This window comes from Tupaia chinensis, unplaced genomic scaffold, assembly GCF_000334495.1.
Source record: "Tupaia chinensis unplaced genomic scaffold, TupChi_1.0 Scaffold150243_1, whole genome shotgun sequence".
NCBI lineage: Eukaryota > Metazoa > Chordata > Mammalia > Scandentia > Tupaiidae > Tupaia > Tupaia belangeri.
The window spans coordinates 1868633-1889379 of NW_006210084.1; the positions used below are offsets into that span (position 1 = coordinate 1868633).

General features: G+C 40.9%; 1 protein-coding gene across 1 annotated transcript in view; it reads right to left on the minus strand.

Moving 5' to 3' along the window:
* The window catches only part of FRMPD4 (FERM and PDZ domain containing 4), a 214346-nt gene that overhangs the window by 13689 nt on the left and 179910 nt on the right, over positions 1 to 20747 (minus strand). Inside the window, exons 7-13 of the mRNA XM_027769673.1 lie at positions 20491 to 20598; positions 15948 to 16079; positions 13895 to 14014; positions 7689 to 7825; positions 4741 to 4867; positions 2308 to 2397; positions 1019 to 1201 (exon numbers count right to left, since the gene is read on the minus strand). Of these exons, the coding sequence (XP_027625474.1) occupies positions 1019 to 1201; positions 2308 to 2397; positions 4741 to 4867; positions 7689 to 7825; positions 13895 to 14014; positions 15948 to 16079; positions 20491 to 20598 (897 nt within the window). The remainder of the gene's footprint in view (positions 1 to 1018; positions 1202 to 2307; positions 2398 to 4740; positions 4868 to 7688; positions 7826 to 13894; positions 14015 to 15947; positions 16080 to 20490; positions 20599 to 20747) is intronic.

Genomic DNA, 20747 nt, shown 5'->3' on the forward strand with positions numbered 1-20747 from the left:
GGTAACATTTTTTTTTCTCTCTCCTTGTGTGTATACACGTGGAGGAGTGCCCTGCACAGGGTCTGGCTATACCATGATTCCCTTCCTCCAGGTGGAGTCTTGGGCACTCATGCATGTGCCCAGCACGTTTCAGGCTGATCAGGCTGAGGATTTGAACCTTTGTCATCATGTGGGATCTGATTTCTCTTGAGTAGCACTTTGACACAGTGCCACAGAGCTGGCATATCTCAATTCTCTTAATTAACTTCTCCCACCCTAGTGAGAGCAGGGGTTCAGTGGGTCCACCTGACTGTTCTCAGAGCACCCCTCCTGGATGATGCTGTCTCCTTTGTACAGTTACCATCTCCCTTTGGGTCTAGTGCCTTTTTGCCACACAAATATTAACCTTTTTGCCATAGAAATATTAAATATATCGATGTAGCAAAAATTCAATAATTCATCTTTGCTAGAGAAACAAGGTGAGGACAGAAGATCTGGATTGTTTCCTGTCAACTTCTGTTTTGGAAGTAAAATTTTTCCTATTATAGATAATCTCAGATTATTGTTTTGAATGAAGTGGTCATGACGTTCATAGGGGTTAAATGTCTAGTTAGTACCAATTGCTATAGCATGAGAAAGCAGAATAACTAAAAAAGCCAAACTTTTCTAAAACAATAAATACTTACAGATCCAATCAAAGCAACAGGAATAGGAATTCTAGAGAACCTTGGGAAAAATTTCCCTGACTCTATCTGGTTCATGTATTCTAAAGTCAGAAGAGGCCTGAGAATAATGTAGCGTGCTTTCTCATGTAGAGATGGAGAAATTGAGTCCAGAGAAGTATAGCAACTTGCCCCCAAATTGCACAGCTATTTCATAAGGATTGGCAACCTCAGGCTCGAGTTTGGTTTTATTGGTACCACATCACATCTTTGATTCTCTGCACACTTTAACTTTTTCCTGCTGTGTAAATACTGGCAGTGTTATCAGAAATTAGCTGTTTAAGTCAAGGCCAGGTGCCAACATCTGAAAGACTCACCTTCACATCAAGCACATGGAGCTCCACCCTCACCAAGCTCTCATCTTCAGTAAACATTTCAATCCTGTTAACATGGCTGAAGTCAGCTAAAAGAGCCACCAGATTGGTTTTGGTGTTTATGACGTGACTTATGCCATACCGGGGCCCCACCAGGAGAGTCACTTCTGAGCGCTTTTCTGCCTGCTGAGAAAGAGATGTTGACAAAATATTTAAAAACTGAACTTCTGAAGTACCATGCAGAGTTTAACTTGAGAGCCTGTTTTTACACGATCACATTTTCTTTGAAAGTATTTCTGGGTCATATAGTAAATCATTCAATTAGAAGAACCAGATATATTAATGCACTGAGGCTCTGACAAATTTTGAAAAATATAGAAATTAAATATTATAATAGCACAGTATATTCATAACTATAAGAGGCTTTTAGAAATAAGTTTTTTTCTTCTTTTTCATTCATTAGTGTGAAAGCAAATTCTGAGTCAGTGATTTAAAAGGAGGCCACTATTAGAGTCCTCTGACTCTATTGGTTTTTCTCATTTTCTCTTTTAGGGCCTTCTGCAGCGTTGTTATTCAGTTTTTTTTTGTTCGTTTGTTTATTTTGAGAGGTTTTTGCTATAGGGTGTGTGTGCTCGCCAGAAACACAGAGAGACACAGAGAGACAGAGAGCAAGAAATCACCCCTGGGGGAGATGGCCGCACCATAATCCCTTCTCCATTCTCCTCTCAGGATCTTGGGCATGCATGCACATATGCCCAGTATGAGTTTAAGCCACCAGGTCTAGGGCCTGAACTACGGTTGACTACATGGGAGTCCAGTGACATAGCCATTATGTCAACTGCTGGTCTCATAGTTTAACATTTCTTGTGGTATTTTCAGACTGTAGTGGTGAAGTGGATTAGAAATGAAGGCTGGATGGGACCAGCAGATGGCATAATGGTTATGTCCCTGGATCCCACAATAGTCAACTGTGGTTTGAGTCCTAGACCCAGCAGCTTAAAACTCATGCTGGGTATGAGTGTGTGTGTGCCCAAAATCCCAAGAGGAGAATGGAGGAAAAGGGATTATGGTGTGGCCATCTCCCCCTGGGGTAGGATTTCTCGCTTTGTGTCTGTCTCTCCACTGTGCACACATGCCCTATAGCAAAAATCTATCTTAAAAAATAAAAGAATGAATGCTGGAAAATATTCACAGCTAATTTGCTTTGGTCATCAGAGGCAGCTCACTCAAGACAGTGGCCTTTTATAGGTCTCCATGTCCTCCCCCCAGTAAAAGCAAGAAAAAGAAATTACCACTAAGGTTGCCTTGAATACTCGGCCTCCATACAATCGCAGGTCGCTGAGGAACTTGAGATAGTGGACCTTGGCTTGCAGGGCAGAGAGCTGAAGAGTGAAAAGAAACATCAGGTGTTAACTCCATTGAGTGTAACTCCACTTTAGCTGGAGACCAGCTAAGACAAAGTCAAACTACAAGGATGATTTTGCTGAAGAGATGGGGGGGGGGTGACAAAGACCCTCTTTAAGAATGAAAGTAAGTCACTACATCTTTGGTTTCCTGATGAAGGACTGCAATGTGATGGCAAAATGTAAATCCTGTTTATGTGTGGGGGAGTGTATGGGAGACTCATGAGTATGGATGAGCTGGGCTATGGTCCTCAACACGCGAGAACAAGATGATCAGATGCGCCATGAAAACATCTGCTCATTGGGTGATTTTGAAGGCGGGTGGTGCTTTCCAATAGTAATGAGGGACAAAAGCGGGCTATACATAAACTCTTCGGCAGTGCAGGAGATTCGGCTATGTATAGAGATTGTGGGAGCTGCTTTGATATGCACCTGCCATCTATGCAAAGCCTTTTGAACAAATTCTTATGCTTCTCCTCTCAAATTTCTTCTGGTACTTAAAAGTTTTCAGGGAAAATGAACTTTCTGAGTTCTAATCATGGTGAAAATGTTTGAACTTGCTATGTAAGTCCCTATTTTTTTTTTTAAATTCAACTCCAAGAATCAGTTGAGTTTCATGAATGAGTTACAAGTGAAATTTTATCCAGATAGAATATATCTTTATAAAGATTTGAAAATGTAGGTTCCCATATCATTCAAAAAAGGCCTCTGATTTTAAAAATGTTCATGGTTCATTGTGAATGTGCCAGGAATGTTCATTAAGGGTTGGCATTTTCAACAGGGTACAGACCACTGTTAAGTAGCAATGACTTTAGAACTCTATTTGCAATTGCAGATGGCTTACCAACCCATTTGTTAGCTCTCCTTAAAGGTACTACCCTTTATGTAATAGTTGTTTAGTGCCATTCATCCATCCCACTTCTTTCAAAAACCCAAAGCACTTAGCAAATGGTTTTGAAAGCAAATCAGTCACTCCTAGCTAGAAAAGCCAACCTTTATAGAAGAATAATGATAGATCGATCGATCTGATAGCAGTTATCCAAATTATTGCAAGAACAGTGAGTCAATATGAGTAACATCACATCAAGTCAATTAATAGACATTAGCTTCAGGCAAATCCAGACTGAAACTTAAAGTTTTGCTGGCCCACGATCCCCTACTCTATTTCTGTAAGTTGAACACTCACTGTGATCAAAGGCAACCTCCCCATCAAACTGGGAAGTAAGTCAAAGGTAGCTGATAGCGTGTTGAATGCTTTTTGTTTGTTTGTTTTAAAGCTATGGGGTGAGGAAAGAATAGAAATAAGTGTGCCTTAGCTAATAAAATGACTTAAACTCAGGTACCAAGAACAAAGAATGAGTCATGTGAACAGTGATTTGTATTAGAGTCACATAAGCTTCTACAGCCAGTATCAATTGGAAAATGTTCTTGGGTTGTTAGATGGTCTCCAGTTTTATAGATCCAGCATTGTAAGGTCCATTCTTTTTTCTGGCTCCTGGCATCTTGCGCTTTACCACCTATAAAGCACATCTCTCTTCTGACCAACAGTGTATTTTAAAATGTTCTTTGTGTTTCTTCTACTGAATGAAAACAAAAACAAAGAGATTTTAAATCTAATGATGACAAGTGACAGAAATCATTTTATCTTTCCTTGTAAAGTAGGATTTAATCCAACAGTTGTCAATGAGGGTGATTTGTTCCCTGGGACACATCTGGCAATGTTGTTTGTCACAGTCAGGGGAGGAGGGCTACTGGCATCTTGTGAGTAGAGAGCAGGGATGCCACTAAACATGCATAGGACAGTCCCCTGTGACCCTCAGCAAAGAGTGTTCTGTTCCAACCAACATGTCAGTAGTGCCACGGTAGAGACATCCTGGCTTAATTAAAGTGGCAGTGAACTTACAGGCCCCCGAGCTGGTCTGTGTGGTAAGGGAGAGCAGGATGGGGATATATAATGGCCCTGCAATTCTAGCCTCTGTTCACATGTCTCAGAGGCTACGTAAGGTTCTCCTGCTGCAGCCAGAACACACACGCCCCTTCAACAGGGAATGCATAACTTGTGAGGAATAAATAGGTATGCATAAGGGTACTTATTTCTCTCCCTTTCTTTTTTTTTTTTTTTTTTTTTTTAAAAAAAAAAGGATACTTATTTTCATTAGTCATAGAACCATCTTAATAGTTTAAAAAAAGTTTTACAGAGTTACTTCTTCTGACAATATGGTACTAAGTATTTTATTCACAGGCTAATTTTAAACATTTTTAAAAACACATGCAAGCCTCTCCCTTTAAAATCTATTTTCTATTAAGATGCAAATGTGATACCTTTTTACCCGGTGGTACCAAGTTTTGATTTGCTTTGACAAGGTGTGAAAGTGCTTTCTTTATGTTCTTCTCTTTCATGCTTTGCAGCACAGCAGAGGGAAGAAAAGTCTCTAATCCCCATTCTTTTCTGCAATAAAGAGCATATCTTTAATTTCACATTCTTGTGATGATTAGATATCTAAGAGAAAATGGTGCTCTGATGTTTGTTGGAACAAAATGAACTGTTGGTAAGTCAGGGAATGGAGACAAGTCCCCAACTAGGGAAGCAACATTTAATTTACACTCAGGAAACATACTATGTGATCATTAATACACATGTTTACATTTAAAGTGAGACAGATGCCTCACATGCTGGACAGATTGTGAACGAGGCATTTGGGACCAATGAAAAGCAAAGAGATACTTGGTCCAACCAACATTTGGGACCAATGGAAATGGAAGAGTTTCTGAAAATTTCTTCATGCATCTAAGTTGATAGTTCTAACAGCAGTTTCTCTCCATCCCTCTGTTTTATCCCATTCTCCTATCTCCCCATCTGCCCACATATTTTTCTTCTTCTCTTAGAAGGATGGATGCAACCCCTTCATGTCCCTAAACCATTTCTCTCTATCCCTTTCAATGACTATTTTTCTAGGAACAGATTCTCTGTTGTCAAAGTCAGTTTGTGTCTAACTCCTTCCATCAAAATTTCTTGCTGGGGGAAGTGGGTGAGATGAGGAAAGGATGCTGATGTGGGGTCAGGATAGGGGGTTCACAATCCTCAAGTGTGTCTAGTACTTACAGGGAGATGCAAACGTCACTCATGGATGTGGTCATGTAAAGAGAAAATCTAACAAATGGGACTGGGTTAACGATTTTTGCCAAGAGGCCATTTCCGAAGCAGTGACATCAACCCTATTCTAAGAAGGTTCCATATTTTGAATTCTAAGAAATCTATTCTGATTGGTTATGTGCCCTTCTAAATTATGTGAAGACCTTCAGGAAAATTCTAGTTCTTTCTCCTGCTCTAGGTCTTCTCTAAAGAAAAGTAGGAAGACAACCTCCCCCCACTTGGCCGTTCATGTCCTTTGCCAGTTAAGATGGTATTTTTCATGATTACTGTTTTCTTCCTCCTGTTCAACTCACACTGAGTTTTACCCATCATTTGGCTCTCCTTATGTGCTACCTTATAATTCTATTGGCTTCATTATCTTAAATAGTTTTCATATGTTTATGCCTTGGTCTTTACACTCAGAACACAAGTTCCTTGAAAGTAAAGATTATAACTTATATGTATGAATGTTTTCTACAGTCCTAATGTGAATATTATACAGAATGTTCAATGAATATTGGTTGGGTGAGGGAATTAACTGATAATATTATGGTAGACTTGCAAGATTCTTAGTGAAGCTAGTTATCTGTGAGGTTTTTGACTAGACAGTGTTAAACCTGGTAAAGTGAGAGTACAGAGAGTAGGAACAGATCTATGTCTTAATTCTGAAAATCATCTTGGGTTGTCCAGGCCATGTTTTCAAATAGTAGCCAGTTTCATCTGTCCCCAAGAACTACAGGAAGGGGGGCAGAAAAGGGTATGACTATGTCTAGCTGAGCATGAGACCACTGAGTATCTCTTAGGCTATAGCCCTGCATGTGTGTGGCAAGAGAAAACAAAAGAAACCACCTGGGAGAAAAAAACAGACCTAGATGCAAAGGCCTGAGCTTCTCAAACTGCTCACAAGGATCTGTCCCTCGGCATCAACAGGTGAATTGAGTGACGCCAGAACAGTGGTGTTGAAGTCAGGAAATTGGAGCTCGAATCCGCCATGACACAGGCTCATGAATCTGTTAAGAAAACTGATTCCCCCCTCCCCCTTCCCCTCCAGGGGGTACCAACTTGGCATTGTAGAATTTAGGAAGGCTTTATAGGAAGCCCTGGGAAGATTCTGTGGAAGTTGGGGTTTTAATTAGTTTTACATCTCTTGGAGGACATCTCTTCGAGGTAAGGTTGGGGAAGAAGCGAGGCTTTTAGCATCGTATGGAGCTGTAGCTTCAGCTCTGCATGAACTGAAATACAAGTTTTCCTTTTTCTTAGCATTAAGAGCTACTGGGGTGAAGTAGCTGCTGACTGCTTTAGGCTGTCAAATCACCTGCCAGTGAGAAGCATACAGACTGCGAGACCTAAGAGAGACTCATCAACAGAGGGCAACATGAACCATGTCGTTTTTAAGAAGAGGGGCTCTTCTCTGGCCCAAGAGTATGCTAATGCGGTTAAAGGCCTACTTGGGAAGAGAAGATGCTCTCACTTTCCAGGGCCAGGTTGGACTGCGTGGCCTCCTTTCCGGAACATCATAGTTCTTCAGCACAGACACCATCCTTCCCAATTGTGACTGAGCTCATGGCCTTTTCTACAGCATTACAGCCATCAGAAAGTGATCTCAGGTTGTGCTGATCCCTTTCCAAACACAGTGCCTTAACTCATCCCACAGACTATGGAGCACAAGGGGAGTCCTGCTACCTGGGTTCGAATCATGCCTCCTCCAGTTACCAGCCATGTGATTTGGGCTATAGCCCAACTTACTTCATTCTGCACCTCATTTTGCTCATCTGTAAAATGAAGCTAAAGTCCCTGTGATCTCATAGGGATGTTGTGAGAATTAAACACATTAATGTGTGAAAAGCACTGAGACCCAAGCTTGGCTTGGAACCAGATCCCTGTAGGAATTCAAAAACATAAGCTTTATGGCAACTATGACCCTCATTTTAACTGCAATTCTCTGAAGGCTGGTTATGTAAGAAGTGGATCTCTCCCACAGGAAGTGGATATGATAGCCACACCATGTAGCTCTGGTTATCAAATTCTCAGACACAAACAAGATCAGTTTTGGAAATAGGGACAAAAATCAAGAATACATTTGGGCGTTAAAGAGGCAGCGTCTGTCTCCGAAATGGATCTGAGAGGCAACACTTACTCGATGTATTTGAGAGAGATTTTCTGCGTCTGCTTGGTGGTGACGGTGGCGATGTACATTTGCAACGCGGCCAGCCGCAGAGCTATGTCGTATTTCAGCTCCGGCCCAAATCGCTCCTGAACGACGTCGTTACAGCTCTGCGAAGAGACCAGCAGAGGGCGCCGCGTGTCAAAGAACGGGCCGCACCGCGCTGCCTCGGAGGAGGAACAGGTGACACGCATTTCCCCAGAGTATTTCAACGTTCACTTCAAAGACACGGAGGCTAAATGTGGAAACATTTCCACGGCGCTGCTTGGAACCGAGTCAGTATTTAATTGCACACACAAACACGGAGACACACAAAACATTTAACATTCACCGCCAAGCTGCTACTTAAATATTTGGCCTTTTGTAAAATAATTAGGAATTTAGGTATGAAATTTCTAAACACAGGTGCTGTAGTTGAACACATGAAGTACAGATAGCATGATGTAGCTTCTGGAATTAGTTCCTTCTAATTGTGGCATGCCCTCAGGCAAGTGCCATAATTGTCTGTGCCTCAGTTTCCTCTTCTATAAGCCAGGGATGATAGTGAGGGTTTTGGTGATGGCTAAGTGACTAAACACCGTAAAGCCTCTGAACCCTACCTGGTAAGTTGTAAGCACTCTTACCTGTGAACTCCTGCTGTCACCAGCATCTTCTTCCTCCTCCTGGTTATAACAGAGCAGCTTCAGGGAGGCAGACTTCGCAGGGCAATGGAGAGCAGCAGCTCTGGATTTCCACCACCTGCTCTGGAGTCCTGACTTTCCCAATCGCTGCCTACGTCCATAAACTTAGACCTTTTCACTCCTATAGCCTCAGTTTACTCATCTGTGCAATGGGGATTCAAGACAACTGTTTCAATGGAGGGGATGGAGGATTAGGTGAGATGCATAAGTGCTTTATCATGGTGCCTTGGTGAACTCAGTAAAGGGTCACTGCTAGAATCCTTGGTTCATTTTCATGGCAGCCACCCCACTGCTTCAAATGTGTGAATTTCTGAGAGTCAGTCCATGTCTCTTAGCCTTTGTTTGTTCATCTGTGAAACAGAGACAACCAACCTCACAGAGTTTGCAGTGAGGATCAGATTAGAATGGCCGAGTGTTTGCTCATAAGTGTCAAGTCCCGTCTGGCCACAGCGATTGGTTTTCTCATGGGAGCGGAGCAGTGAGCTAAATGTTGGTGCATAGCGTGGCTGAAGCACATTCTGCATGTGTTCACATTTTGTTTTGCCTTAGGAAAAGAGTTCTTTAAATTCTTCCTTCTTGGATTCTTTGCCTTGACCCAAGATTTCAAATAAACACCCAGTTGATGATTCATTTGCCTCCTTTTCAAGAGAAGCGCATTTATGACTTCATACACTGATTTTACTAAAATGGGCGCACACACCCGTGTGGTTTCTACATACACTATTTGCACTTTGTGAGCTTCTGCATGCTATGCTGGCACTCTGCAATGCATCCCTGTAGCTTCACTGCTAAGAAAGGAGTCACATTCTCTCCCCCATCCATTTTTAATATGGCCTTCCACCTTGGCTTCTCCCAAAACTTGTAAACCTATCTGGATTGTATGGTGCTCCTTGTTGGAAGTGGGTTTGACATGAGGCAGGAGACAGTGGTCTAAGCTAGGGCAGCTTCAGAGGGCAATTCTGTGCTGCCATTTTATTTTGCTGGTCTGGGTGTATCAGTTATTTCCACGTGCTCGAGGCTGTCCATACGGGCCCCAAGGAGTTGACAACCTAAATAGGGTCATTTTATAGAATCCCATGAAGGACAGAGTGAGAGAGCAACTTAGCATAGTGCCAAGCATAGGCATTTGAAGAGACAAGGTCTTGTTTATGGTTTAGACAGGACCTCGCTATGTCATGATTCTCCTGCCTCAGTCTCCCCAGTAGCTGGGACTATAGGTCTGTGCCACCAAGCCTAGCTTACAGGGTGCACTGGGAATTGAATGTGGGCCTCCCATGTGGCCTTAGCCTGCCAAGTAGCTGCCTTTCCTAGTGCATGCTATTGCAGCTAGGCTGAAGAATCGGGATTTTGAGAAACGATTTTGATGCATCACTTTCTCCCATGACTGCTATTGCATGATGGATTTGAAACAGAGGATTTTAGGATAGAATATAGAGACAGGAACCCCAGGTTTGAGTCTAAGCTGTGTCAACTACCAATCCAATGACCTAGCATTTTATTTCTTGAGTCTGTTTTCATATCTGAAAAATGGGATAACTCTGAAATAACTAATTTGAGAGTTAATGACTTGCAAGGCTGCCATGATACCTGTAAGGGCATTTCATAAAATGGAATGTGGTTTATAAAGATGAGTCATCTCTATTATGTCTCCTGAGAATTGTGACTGAGACCATTTTCCCCATCCCTGTTTTATCCTGTATTTAACCAAACTTCTGGGTGAATTTTTTGACATGGTGATTAGTCACGTAATTACATTATATAATTAGTTCAGGCTGATCCCAGAGAAATTAGTATGAAGTCTGGAATTATATGTATTTTTTGGTACTAATCAGACTTTTATTACTCATGAGTACATTACTTAGAATACAGTTGTACAAGTGAATGGTGGGCACTGTTTTGCTTAATAGAGGTTCCAACAGGCTCCACTTTAGGCTACATAAAAAGTTCACTTATAATTAAAATGTAAGATGTTAAAAAAAGAAACCAACACTACCGAATCATTTGAAAACATTTTGGAGCCTCATTGGTCTTACCCTGTTTACTAATTCATGTAACAGTCTTTTTCTTAGAGAGTGAACAGGTAAATGTCACATGGCCCATTATAATTATGGATTAGAACAATCTGGATTATCAGAGTTTACTGTTACTATATATGCAACAATCTGTAAAATACCTCATGGTCCATTAATGACTAGGAGATTCATAGATACTACCACTATGGTGACCTGTTTTCATTGTCATGGTTCATCTGCTCGATGGAAGCTGTCCTCATTAGGAACCCACTAAGGTAAATTGGCTTGTCTTTATAAAGTGACACATATTGCTTCTGCTTACTCTTTTGTTCTCCAGGCTAATTTTATTGCATCTTTGTAGTATCTTAAAATCAACATGGGCACATATTGCAGATCTGTTGACTTATATTAGACCACATATTCTGTGACAAGGCATCTCAAAGTAGGGGATCTGAGGCAAAGAAATTCTCATTTCCTATTTCAGCAGAGGATATATAAGATGGCAGTGGCTTTATTTTGGTCTCTGTCACCCAGCACACATAGCTGTCTCTCTCCCACACAGTGGCCCCACTCTTTGATGGGGTGGCTAATGCACCACCCATGCAACACCCATGGTGGGAAAGCAGAAACACCATCAGTCATCTTCTGCTAGTCTCTGGGCAAGCTCTCCAGACAGGTCTTCCTGTTCTGAGGGCAGTCCCACATTTCGAATATATTTCTATAAACTGCAAACACACCTTAAAAAGAGCTGTGCTTAGCAGTACTCCTTAAGCAGTCTCCCCTCCTCAGGGCCACAAGGTGGTGTAGTAGTTATGGAGCTGGACTCCCCTATGCTTGACTGTGGCTTGAATCCTGACCCAAGGGCTTGAAACACACTGGGCGTGTATGCAGGCATGCCCAAAATCCTAAGAGGAGAATGGAGAAGGGATTGTGGCATGGGACATTCCCCAAGGGGGTGATTTCTTGCATTCTGTCTTTCGGGCGAGTGTATGTGCCCTTATGGCAATCTCGCTCTCTCTCAAGAAAAGTCTTCCCTCAACACAACCTTGTTTTCATAATTTCAGTAGATTTGGAATGGGGCTTAAACAGAAATGGAGTAGAAGGGTTTTATTGCACCATCCTGTTAATGGGGTGGGGATATAATTAGAAAATGACGAACAAGTGCAGCTCACTGTCTACAGCCATGCACTGATGGGCAACGGTGACTGACAAGCTAATAAACATAGCATACAGTCTAAGCTGCAATGGAAATGCCCTGGGCTGGTTCTCAGTAGGAATGTGGAGAAGATGGAATCACAGATCAGCTGAGAATCAGGCTCTTTGCTTCATGCAGTTGCATATGGGTTCCCTGGTCTGTTGGGGAATGGGGAACATTATTAGCAAGTGAGGGGCCCAGGTGATCAAATATTACATTTTGAAAAACCCCAAGAATGACAGTTTCACAGTTTGGAGTGGAAAATGTAAAGCACATTGCACGTTTCTGTACTTGATAAATGGTACACTGAACAGGATTCAACTTTTCCTCATGACTCAGGATTATCTGCTTGATATTAATTGTTCTACTGACATTAAGTACCAGTCTCATGTTAAGACCACTGAGGTGGGGAAGGTTTAATTGGCCCTACCCAGAGTGGTACCATTTGCTGGAATGTTCTAATATGTTCTTTCTTCTCTGACTTAATTTCTGCTCTCCAGGGCTTATTGCCACTTCAGTTTATGCCACCATTCCTGTCTTGTCTATATCTGTCTTCTGGCTCTGATCTACTTTCCTTTCCTACCCAACTTTTGGAGATTATAAAAGCTTTGAAATACACAAGAAAGTACTGAGAACAGTAAAATGAATAGCAGTGTTATCAAGTACCCAGAGCTAACAAACTTTTCTTTTTCTGGCTACACATATCTTCAGCCTAAGAAAGTATGCCCCCCCCCTTTTTTTTCTTTTTTCTTTTTTGGTTTTGCCACAGGGAGTGTATACTCACCAGAGAGAGAGAAAGAGAAATCAACCCCCAGGGGAGATGGCCACACAGCAATTGCTTCTCCTCTTGGGATTTTTGGGCACACATGCCCTGCATGGTTTTAAAGTCACTGGGTCATGTAGGATCTAGCCACCTTAATAACTATGCCACTAGCTGGCCCACCTCACTTTTTTTTATCTTGGGGGTTGGGAGCAGTTACATTTAGTTTTACAATCTCTTTGAGTAGATTTACTGCTAGATGCCTCTTCATTGGGTAAATGGATTCTTAATGCTTCATTTGATTGTTTGAAATTTAAATGAGAGTAATAGGAAACAATTATAGAAAAATATGGGAACATCTAAATATCAAACTGGATAAATTCCCTTTGGGACAAACTATGCCAGATTTTCATTCCTGGGAACTTGCTTTGTTGGGGAATTAATTATATTCCAGAATTATATATCAGATACAGAATGCTTGGAAATGGTTCTTTTTTTAAAAAAAAAAAAAAAAAAGGAGGTTTTTTGCCTTAGGACATATATACTTGCCAGAGAGAGACAAAGAGAGTGAGAGGTAAAGTGAGAAATCACCCCCCAAGGGGAATGGCCATGACACAATCCCTTCTTCTCTCATGATTTTGGACATGTACTCACACATGTCAGCATGTTTTTTAAGCCATTGGGTCTGGGATTCTAATTGCACAGTTCACCATGTGGGATCCAACCACCTTAACCACCACACCATTGGCTGGCCTGAGGACACCATCTTAACCAAGAGTCAAAGTTAACCTCATGATTAAGGGGACACCTTCTGATGTAATACATTAAGGACACAAACTCACTCATGTTGTTCTTCCCAAAATGTATAACCTTAATCAAAACATGAGAGAACACCAGAGAAACTCAAGTTAAGATATTTCTACAAAATAATGATTAGTACTCCTCAAAATTGTCAAGATCCTAAAAGTGAAAGAAGGCTAAAGAAAGTTCCAAATTTAAAGAGACATGAAAACTAAATGCAAAATGGGATCCTACAGTGGATCCTGTTTCAGAAAAAATGGATATAAAGTACATTTTGGAGACAACAGGCATAATTTTGATATGGACTGCAGATGAGATCATAAAATGTATTGATGTTACTTTTCCTGAATTTGTTAATTGTACAATAATTATATTTTAAAAGTGTCTATTAGAAAATACTGAAGTATTTAGGAGTAAAGCATGGTTTTGGTAACTGACTTTCATATGGCTTAAAAAATGTATTTGTGTGGTGAGAGAGAGAATGATAACATGTACATGCATTAAAAGTAAATGTGGTAAAATGTCAATCAGTGCATGTGGGTGAAGGGTATACATAACTATTGTTCTTACAACATTTTTGGAAATACAAAATTATTTCAAAATTTAAAAAAACACTATAAGATTATTTTGAAATTCATTAAACTTAGGGCAAGGGACAAAGAGAAGATTCCAAATTATTCAGGAAATTATCCCACAATAGTAATATAAAACATGCCCAAGTTATCACATACCTGAACATAGAGATACTCAAAAGCAACTGGATCTCTCCGTAAGAGGTCAATTGGATCCTTTGGGACAAAGCTAATTCGGAAAAGACACCTCATCTTATGGGAGCTGGGCCTCTGTGTCACCTAGAAGAGCAACCAATCACACAAGAATCTTTTAGTGCTCTCTGAGACATGGCTGAGGAACGTAGCAGCAGAATGAACTTTCTTTGGGTACTAAAGAAAGAAACAGTTCTTTAATACTTATCACAAATACTCATTCCCTGAAAACAGTGTGTAACCTTGTGACTTAGGTTGGGTTCCTCAGAAGCAGGCCCTGAGATGAGGGTTTATATACAAGCAGGTCAGGGAAGGAGAGGAAGCCAAGCAAGGGGGAGCTCAGGTTGGCCCATAGAGGGCAGCGACAGCCTGAACCTGCAGGGGACTCTGATGGGGGTGGAAAGCACCCCTTCTCCCAATGCATAGTCACACTGCAATACCTTCTCCATCCTCTCAGGATTTGGGGCACATAAACACTTGTGCCTACACCATTTCTCAAGCCATCAAAGCTGAGATTCCAACTGAGGCCATCCATGTGGGATCTGACTTCCTTAACCACTAGGCTTGGGGCCAGCCCTGTAACATATTCTTCATTAGATTCCCAAGTTTTTGCATTCCCCTTCCCCCATTCTTCTTCCAGTATTCCCAGAGTTCTCCTCCCAAATAAAGCACTTGCATTCAAATCCTTTTTATTTTTATTTATTTTTTATTTTGGAGAGGTTTTTGCTATAGGGAGCATGCACTCACCAGAAAGACAGAGAGACAGAAAGCAAGAAATCATCCCCCAGGGGGGATGGCCATACCACAATCCCTTCTTCTCCATTCTCCTCTCAGAATCTTGGGCATAAACACGCACGTACCCGGCATGAGTTTAAGCCACCGGGTCTGAGTCTTGAACTCTGGTCAACTACATGGGAGTCCAGCGACATAGCCATTACTCCAACTGCTGGTCCCTCAAATCCTTTTCTTAAGGTCTGCTTCTGGGGAAACTCAGATCCAGACACTGACCTTTTACATGAGGTATATCAGAGCTTGTTCTTTGAAATGAAGCATAGCATGCCATCGCGTTCCAAGAGTTTTGCCACAGGTTAACATAAAGAATCATTAGAAATGATGTAAGCTATCTATTGGTAGATTTAAACCACATAGATGCAAATATAAATCAACAGAAATGTCAACTTTCTGCCTAATTCTTTGAGTTGGACTCAATCAAGAGAATTGGGGATATTTGTGGGACCCAGTAGGTAAGACACCAGCTCACCAACCAAGCAGCACTTCAGCGTGATGACATCTTCTGCCACTCCATCCATCTGGTGGTGTTTGCATGCTTCTCTTCTTAATGTTCCCTTCTATCCCTCTGTCTAAAGTTCTTTCATCATTCAACCCTCATAAGAAGAATTTGTTGAAATCTCTTACACAGTCAACACAGACTCTGCTCGTGTGGTAGCACAAGAAATGTCAGGGTGCCACACTGAATTCAACAGCCGAGCAGCCTGCTTATCTCCCCAGAGAACAGATGGGGGTGGCGTCATGGTAACTAGGACATATTGGCGGCTCACATATTTATAGCGGGCAGGTCTGGGGTAAGCATTTCTGGCTTCAAAAATAGTGTTAAGTGTGCACCCAGAATTTCACACAACGGAATGATTTTGGCTTAATCTAAATAATCTCAGAAACCATTTATTTTTAATGGTTTTAAGAAATTAATTATCAAAACCAGCAAATAAGTCGCTGTAATGACATAAAACATAATTTGATAGCACTATATTCCCAACAAGTAGCTGCTGAGTCTTTGGATGACAAATCTGTCTGTGAGACCAACTGACAATCTATGAAAGATTGACTAAAAGGGAAACATCACCTTGAGCTGTAAAATCTATTATGAATGCCAGCAGCCCCTTTAGTGGGGATACCCAGGGAGGAAGTGAATACACTTAAAGGGTTGGAGGGAGAAGTCTAGGCCTAGGTAGGCTCTGATTTTACCTACAGCAGAATCACTTGAGGGTATAATTTCACAAACCTGGGTTAGAGTCTCCTGTTCATGAAGTAAGAGCAGCCTGGTCCCGGCCCCTTCCGTCCTCTGCTCCAGCATAAGGGAGAAGTGCTCGATGCCCTTGATGGAGAGTTTCTCTTGCAGAGTCAAGATGACATCCTTACGGAGGAAACATTGACATGAGCAGACCAAAATCAAGGCTGCCCTCTTGTGGAGTCTACCATGACTAAAAAGCATGACACAGTAGGCTTTGGATCTTAATATTTTAGACTTTTGGCTAATTCTGGAATGTAATACTCCAAAGATCCCCTGCCCCCAGATGCAAAAATGAGGCTTCCCTTCTTTTGCTTTTTGCCTGGCCTCAAGCACCCAGAATCTTTGTGGCATTCGAAACAGAATTAACAAGGTGAGTGCCTGGAAGAAGAGCTTAGATATCACCTAAGGTCTTGAAAAGGCTATCAATAGATGGGGTGGTGTGGTCACTTCAATTCTATTTTCTTCTAAATAGGGTGGCAATTAAACTAGCTCTGAAAGTGGTCTAGCCCAGGGGCTGGCAAAATATGGCCTGCCTACCAAATCTAACTGCCTGCCTGCTTTTGTAAATAAATATCTGTTGGGACATGGTCATGCCTATTTGTTTTTCTACTATCTGCAGCTGCTTTTGTGCCAGCAAGGTTGAGTATTGGTAGCCTGTGAAGCCTGAAATAGTTGATAGATGGACCTTTATAGAAAAAGCATGCTGATTCCTGACCCACACTTCTAAAACAGTAGTGCAGAAGTGGTAAGGAATGTGGGCTCCAGACATCGTCTGGTTTCTAATTCCAGCTCTACTGCTTATTAACTGTATAATTTTGGGCAAGTTAATTAATCTCTAGGTATCTTAGTTTCACTACCTGTAAACAGGTGATAATAATAATGCCTGCCTTGCAATGGATAGAAGGATTAAATGAGTTCCTACATAGGAAGGATTTATTACAATACTGTTTGATTGGTACACAGTCCAGGCACCATAACAGGATACATCTATTCACTTTTATTTTACATCTCTGGGGAAGGTGGAATGAGCAAACGTTGTCAGCATTCTTTTATAGGATTAAACATTTATGATCAGAGAGGTATTCCATACACTAACACACACATTTACTACAATGCAAAAATGAATCTCCTCAATCTTTACTTCTTTCCTGTACTTTTAACACTAATGATTCCTCTTCAGGATAGCTTATATTTAGATTTTTAAAAAATCTTGTAGAGCAGTTATTATCAACTCAGGGAAATGTTGCCCCACAGGAACATTTGGCAATTTCTGAAGACGTTTTTGGTTGTCCCAATGGGGATGGGAGGTGTTACTAATATGGAGTGGGCAGAAGGCACAGATGTTGCTAGGTATCTTACAAATCCACAGGGCAGCCCCACAGCAAAGAACTCTCCGGTCTAAAATCTCAACAGTGCCAAGGCAGAGAAACCCTGCCATACAGAGAGTTTTCTTTTGGTGACTTTTCTGATGTTTTGATTCTTCCCTGTAGCCCCTCCTTAGATTTTTGGGGGACCCATTTGAACAAAGATCCCCACACCCACCCACCTCCAAAGACCATTCAACAGAAATGCCTTGACTATGTTGAGTTTCACAAAAAGATTCTCTACCTTATATGTTTTGCTCAAGGCCTGGGAAAAGGAAAACAATACCAGCATTTCTGTGACAACACATACTTCATAAAACCTTCTCCTGAGCCACTTTGGAGGATACTGGGAAATCAATAGCAATAGCTTTTCCCTATTATAACTCTGTAGCAAGCATTTTGGCAATTTTTATTAAACAGTGTCATATTCCTTTCATAACTATACTATTTCTACTTTACGCCTACCAGCCAGTGTCTATTGTGATAATAAGGCTGTTAGGTACAAGATGAGATAACTTGAATTTGATGTGAACTCCTGGCATTGTTTCTTGTCTTGTCATTGTCATCTGCAATCCTTAGGGAAATCAAACATAGTCTAGTGTGGGTTTCTAGAATGAAGAGGCCAGAGGGAATTAACAACAAAGAAGTCTGAAATTCAGATTTCTTTCTGTTAACAAATGCACTCCTTATTTCTATCTTCAGGTGAGTTAGGAACCCCAGTGGCAAGGAGCTCTGACCAGTTGGTAACACAGAACAAGGCCATGGTGACAGAGAGAGTTATAATGGTGTGACTCTTAGGTTAGCGCAACAGTCTGTGATGTAGGGTCAATGGGTCAAATGTCATCATGATCATTTGTTCACATGTTGTCTGTGCAGTAACAGATTAACCTTGCCCAAAGACAGACTTAGCTCTTTGTTCCCACTCTTGGGAAGAACCCCCAACCCCTTAGAATGCCCTACTTGATAGAAATATTTTTGTTTACCTGGTGACCTTGGGCCATACAAATAGTCTATGCTAACAAGGCAGTTTATGGTGAAAACCTTGGGTCCTGTGGGATTAGCTTGACCTCTGAAGGGGCTGGATACTAAGGTCAGCTGTATCTGTCTGGCCAACGTCCAATAAAAATCTGTGAACATCAAGGCTTGGGTGAACTTCCTTCGTAGGCAGTACTCTACGCACACTGTCACACACAATTTCTGGGAGAATTAAGCACTGTCTGCATGAATATACTGAGAAAGGACACCTGGAAGCTCTATACCCAATCTGTCCTGTATCCTGCCTACATACCTTTCCCCATTGCTGTTTTTTTTCTGTATCCTTTTGCTGAGATAAATAGTGGTAACTCTGAGTATACCAAATTGCTGAGCTCTTTGAGTCCTTCAGACAAATTATTGAACCAGAGAGTGATGTTAAGGACTTCTCAAACACACCTGTCTATGGCTGCTTTCATGATACACTGACAGAATCGAATGGCTGCAACAGAAATGAAAGAGTCCACAAAGCCTAAAATATTTCCAGTTGACCAAGCCCTGGGTTATTTGATCAACTGTGGCACATATACTCTGTGGAATACTATTCATCCATAAAAAACAACAAAACCCTGGCTTTTGACAGGAAGTGGATGAATATGGAAGATTTACTGCTGAGTGAAGCAAGCCAGGCTATGAAGGAGAGACATTGTCTCCACTTAATATATACCTAGTGTCCGCACTCTATGACTGAAACCGATTGACTAAAGGATATAGAAACACAGTATATGGATGTAGATGCCAGATATAGTGTGTGTGAAAGAGGAGGGTCTGAGGAAGGACATTTAGAAGAAAAACAGGGAGGCAAAGCATTAATGGCACAAAGAAATGTGGTATTATCTGTTAAAGATATCTTAATAGTTTTATCAACTGGACTAGGGAGAAATGCTCACCTGTTGAAATATTCATTTTGTAAGATAAATAATGGGATTGAATGTATAAAAGAAAATGAAATAAAAAATGTGAAAAAAACCCAATTAGATTAACATCTTACCATAAATTGATACTGAATAGGGAGAAAAGGAAAGGACTTTGTCAGTCATCACCATTTAGAATAGTAGGCTTGTACGAAGGAAGTTAATATTTCATCCGGAATGATTTAAGGATGATTTAATGCTCTAACATCAATCTACTGATATTGTCTGCTCTATTACCTACTAAATCATTACATATTTAAAGCAATTCTAAACAAGCTGCTTGCTGGTATTGTTACAATAAAAATATACAGTGAGTGGGCCTTTGCAGGAACATTTCCAATTGAGGGCATGCTCATTAATTGAATAACACCTAGAATTAGAGGTTGACTATTGATAGACATTTTTAACATAGAGCTGATATTCTCTTGATAGATTATTGTACAGATCGTCAGTAGGTTCTTTTTTACTTCCATAAAATCTTTTTCATTGTGCAACTTCAAGGAGGTCTATTTTAGGCTGATGAAGCATTATGGAACAATCAATTTCTGAACACCCTTTTTGTCCAATAAAAAAAGAATATGCACTTTTCTTTTCCAGAAAGGAAGCAGAGGGAATAAAATTGTGTGCTTTGCCATCATACCTATTATGTAAAGTCACCTGTGGCTCTGAACGAATAGGACTGCTTTGTGTCTCTTCCTTTCTACCCTTTTTCTAAGAAGCTTCTCTCATTTCTGCCTTTTTATGCATCATTTCCATGAAATTGGTTATAGCAATTAAAAATAAATGTTATCTTTACATTATTCTGCCGCTTGTTTTTGCAGGACACCAAAGTAACAGATATTCAATTAACAGCCAACATCTTAATCTTCTTGGCAGCTGACATAGCTGAGAAATCACGCCAGCTTTGGGCAGGATGCCAAGTCTTCTTGGTGACAGTCATGCTATTTTAATTAATCTGCAGTTGCATTAAAATGCTTAGCCCTAGCATTTCTTCACTGATAGCATATTATTCTGTTTTGTGACATCAAGGGAAAAAGAAAAGGACAGTCTTTTTTAAGTTTTGTTTTGTTTTTAAGTATTCATACACTACCTTATATGGAAGCAACCAACAGAAATGAAAAAACAAAGGCACAGTTCTGGAGGGAGGTACTGCTGCACATGGCTTACGATGTGCCGTTCTTGCTGTACCTGGCAATGTCTATAGAGTCGGAATGGCTGTCTTACCTTTATGGAGGTGCTGCAGTCAAAGCGAAATGATTTGGTCTGCCCATTTTCCAGATAGACTTTCAAAACATTTGGCATAAAAAGAAGTGAATTGTCCTTGACAGTTTCCTGTTTAACAAGAATAACAAAAAAGGGGGAGGAGTATAAGTCAGTCAAATTAGAATTTTGCTCTTCTAAGTAGTAGTAAGTCTGTAGTTTATTCTAATCATGACATAAATAATTGCACTCTCTAAGGAAAACCAAGGTGTCCCTTTCAT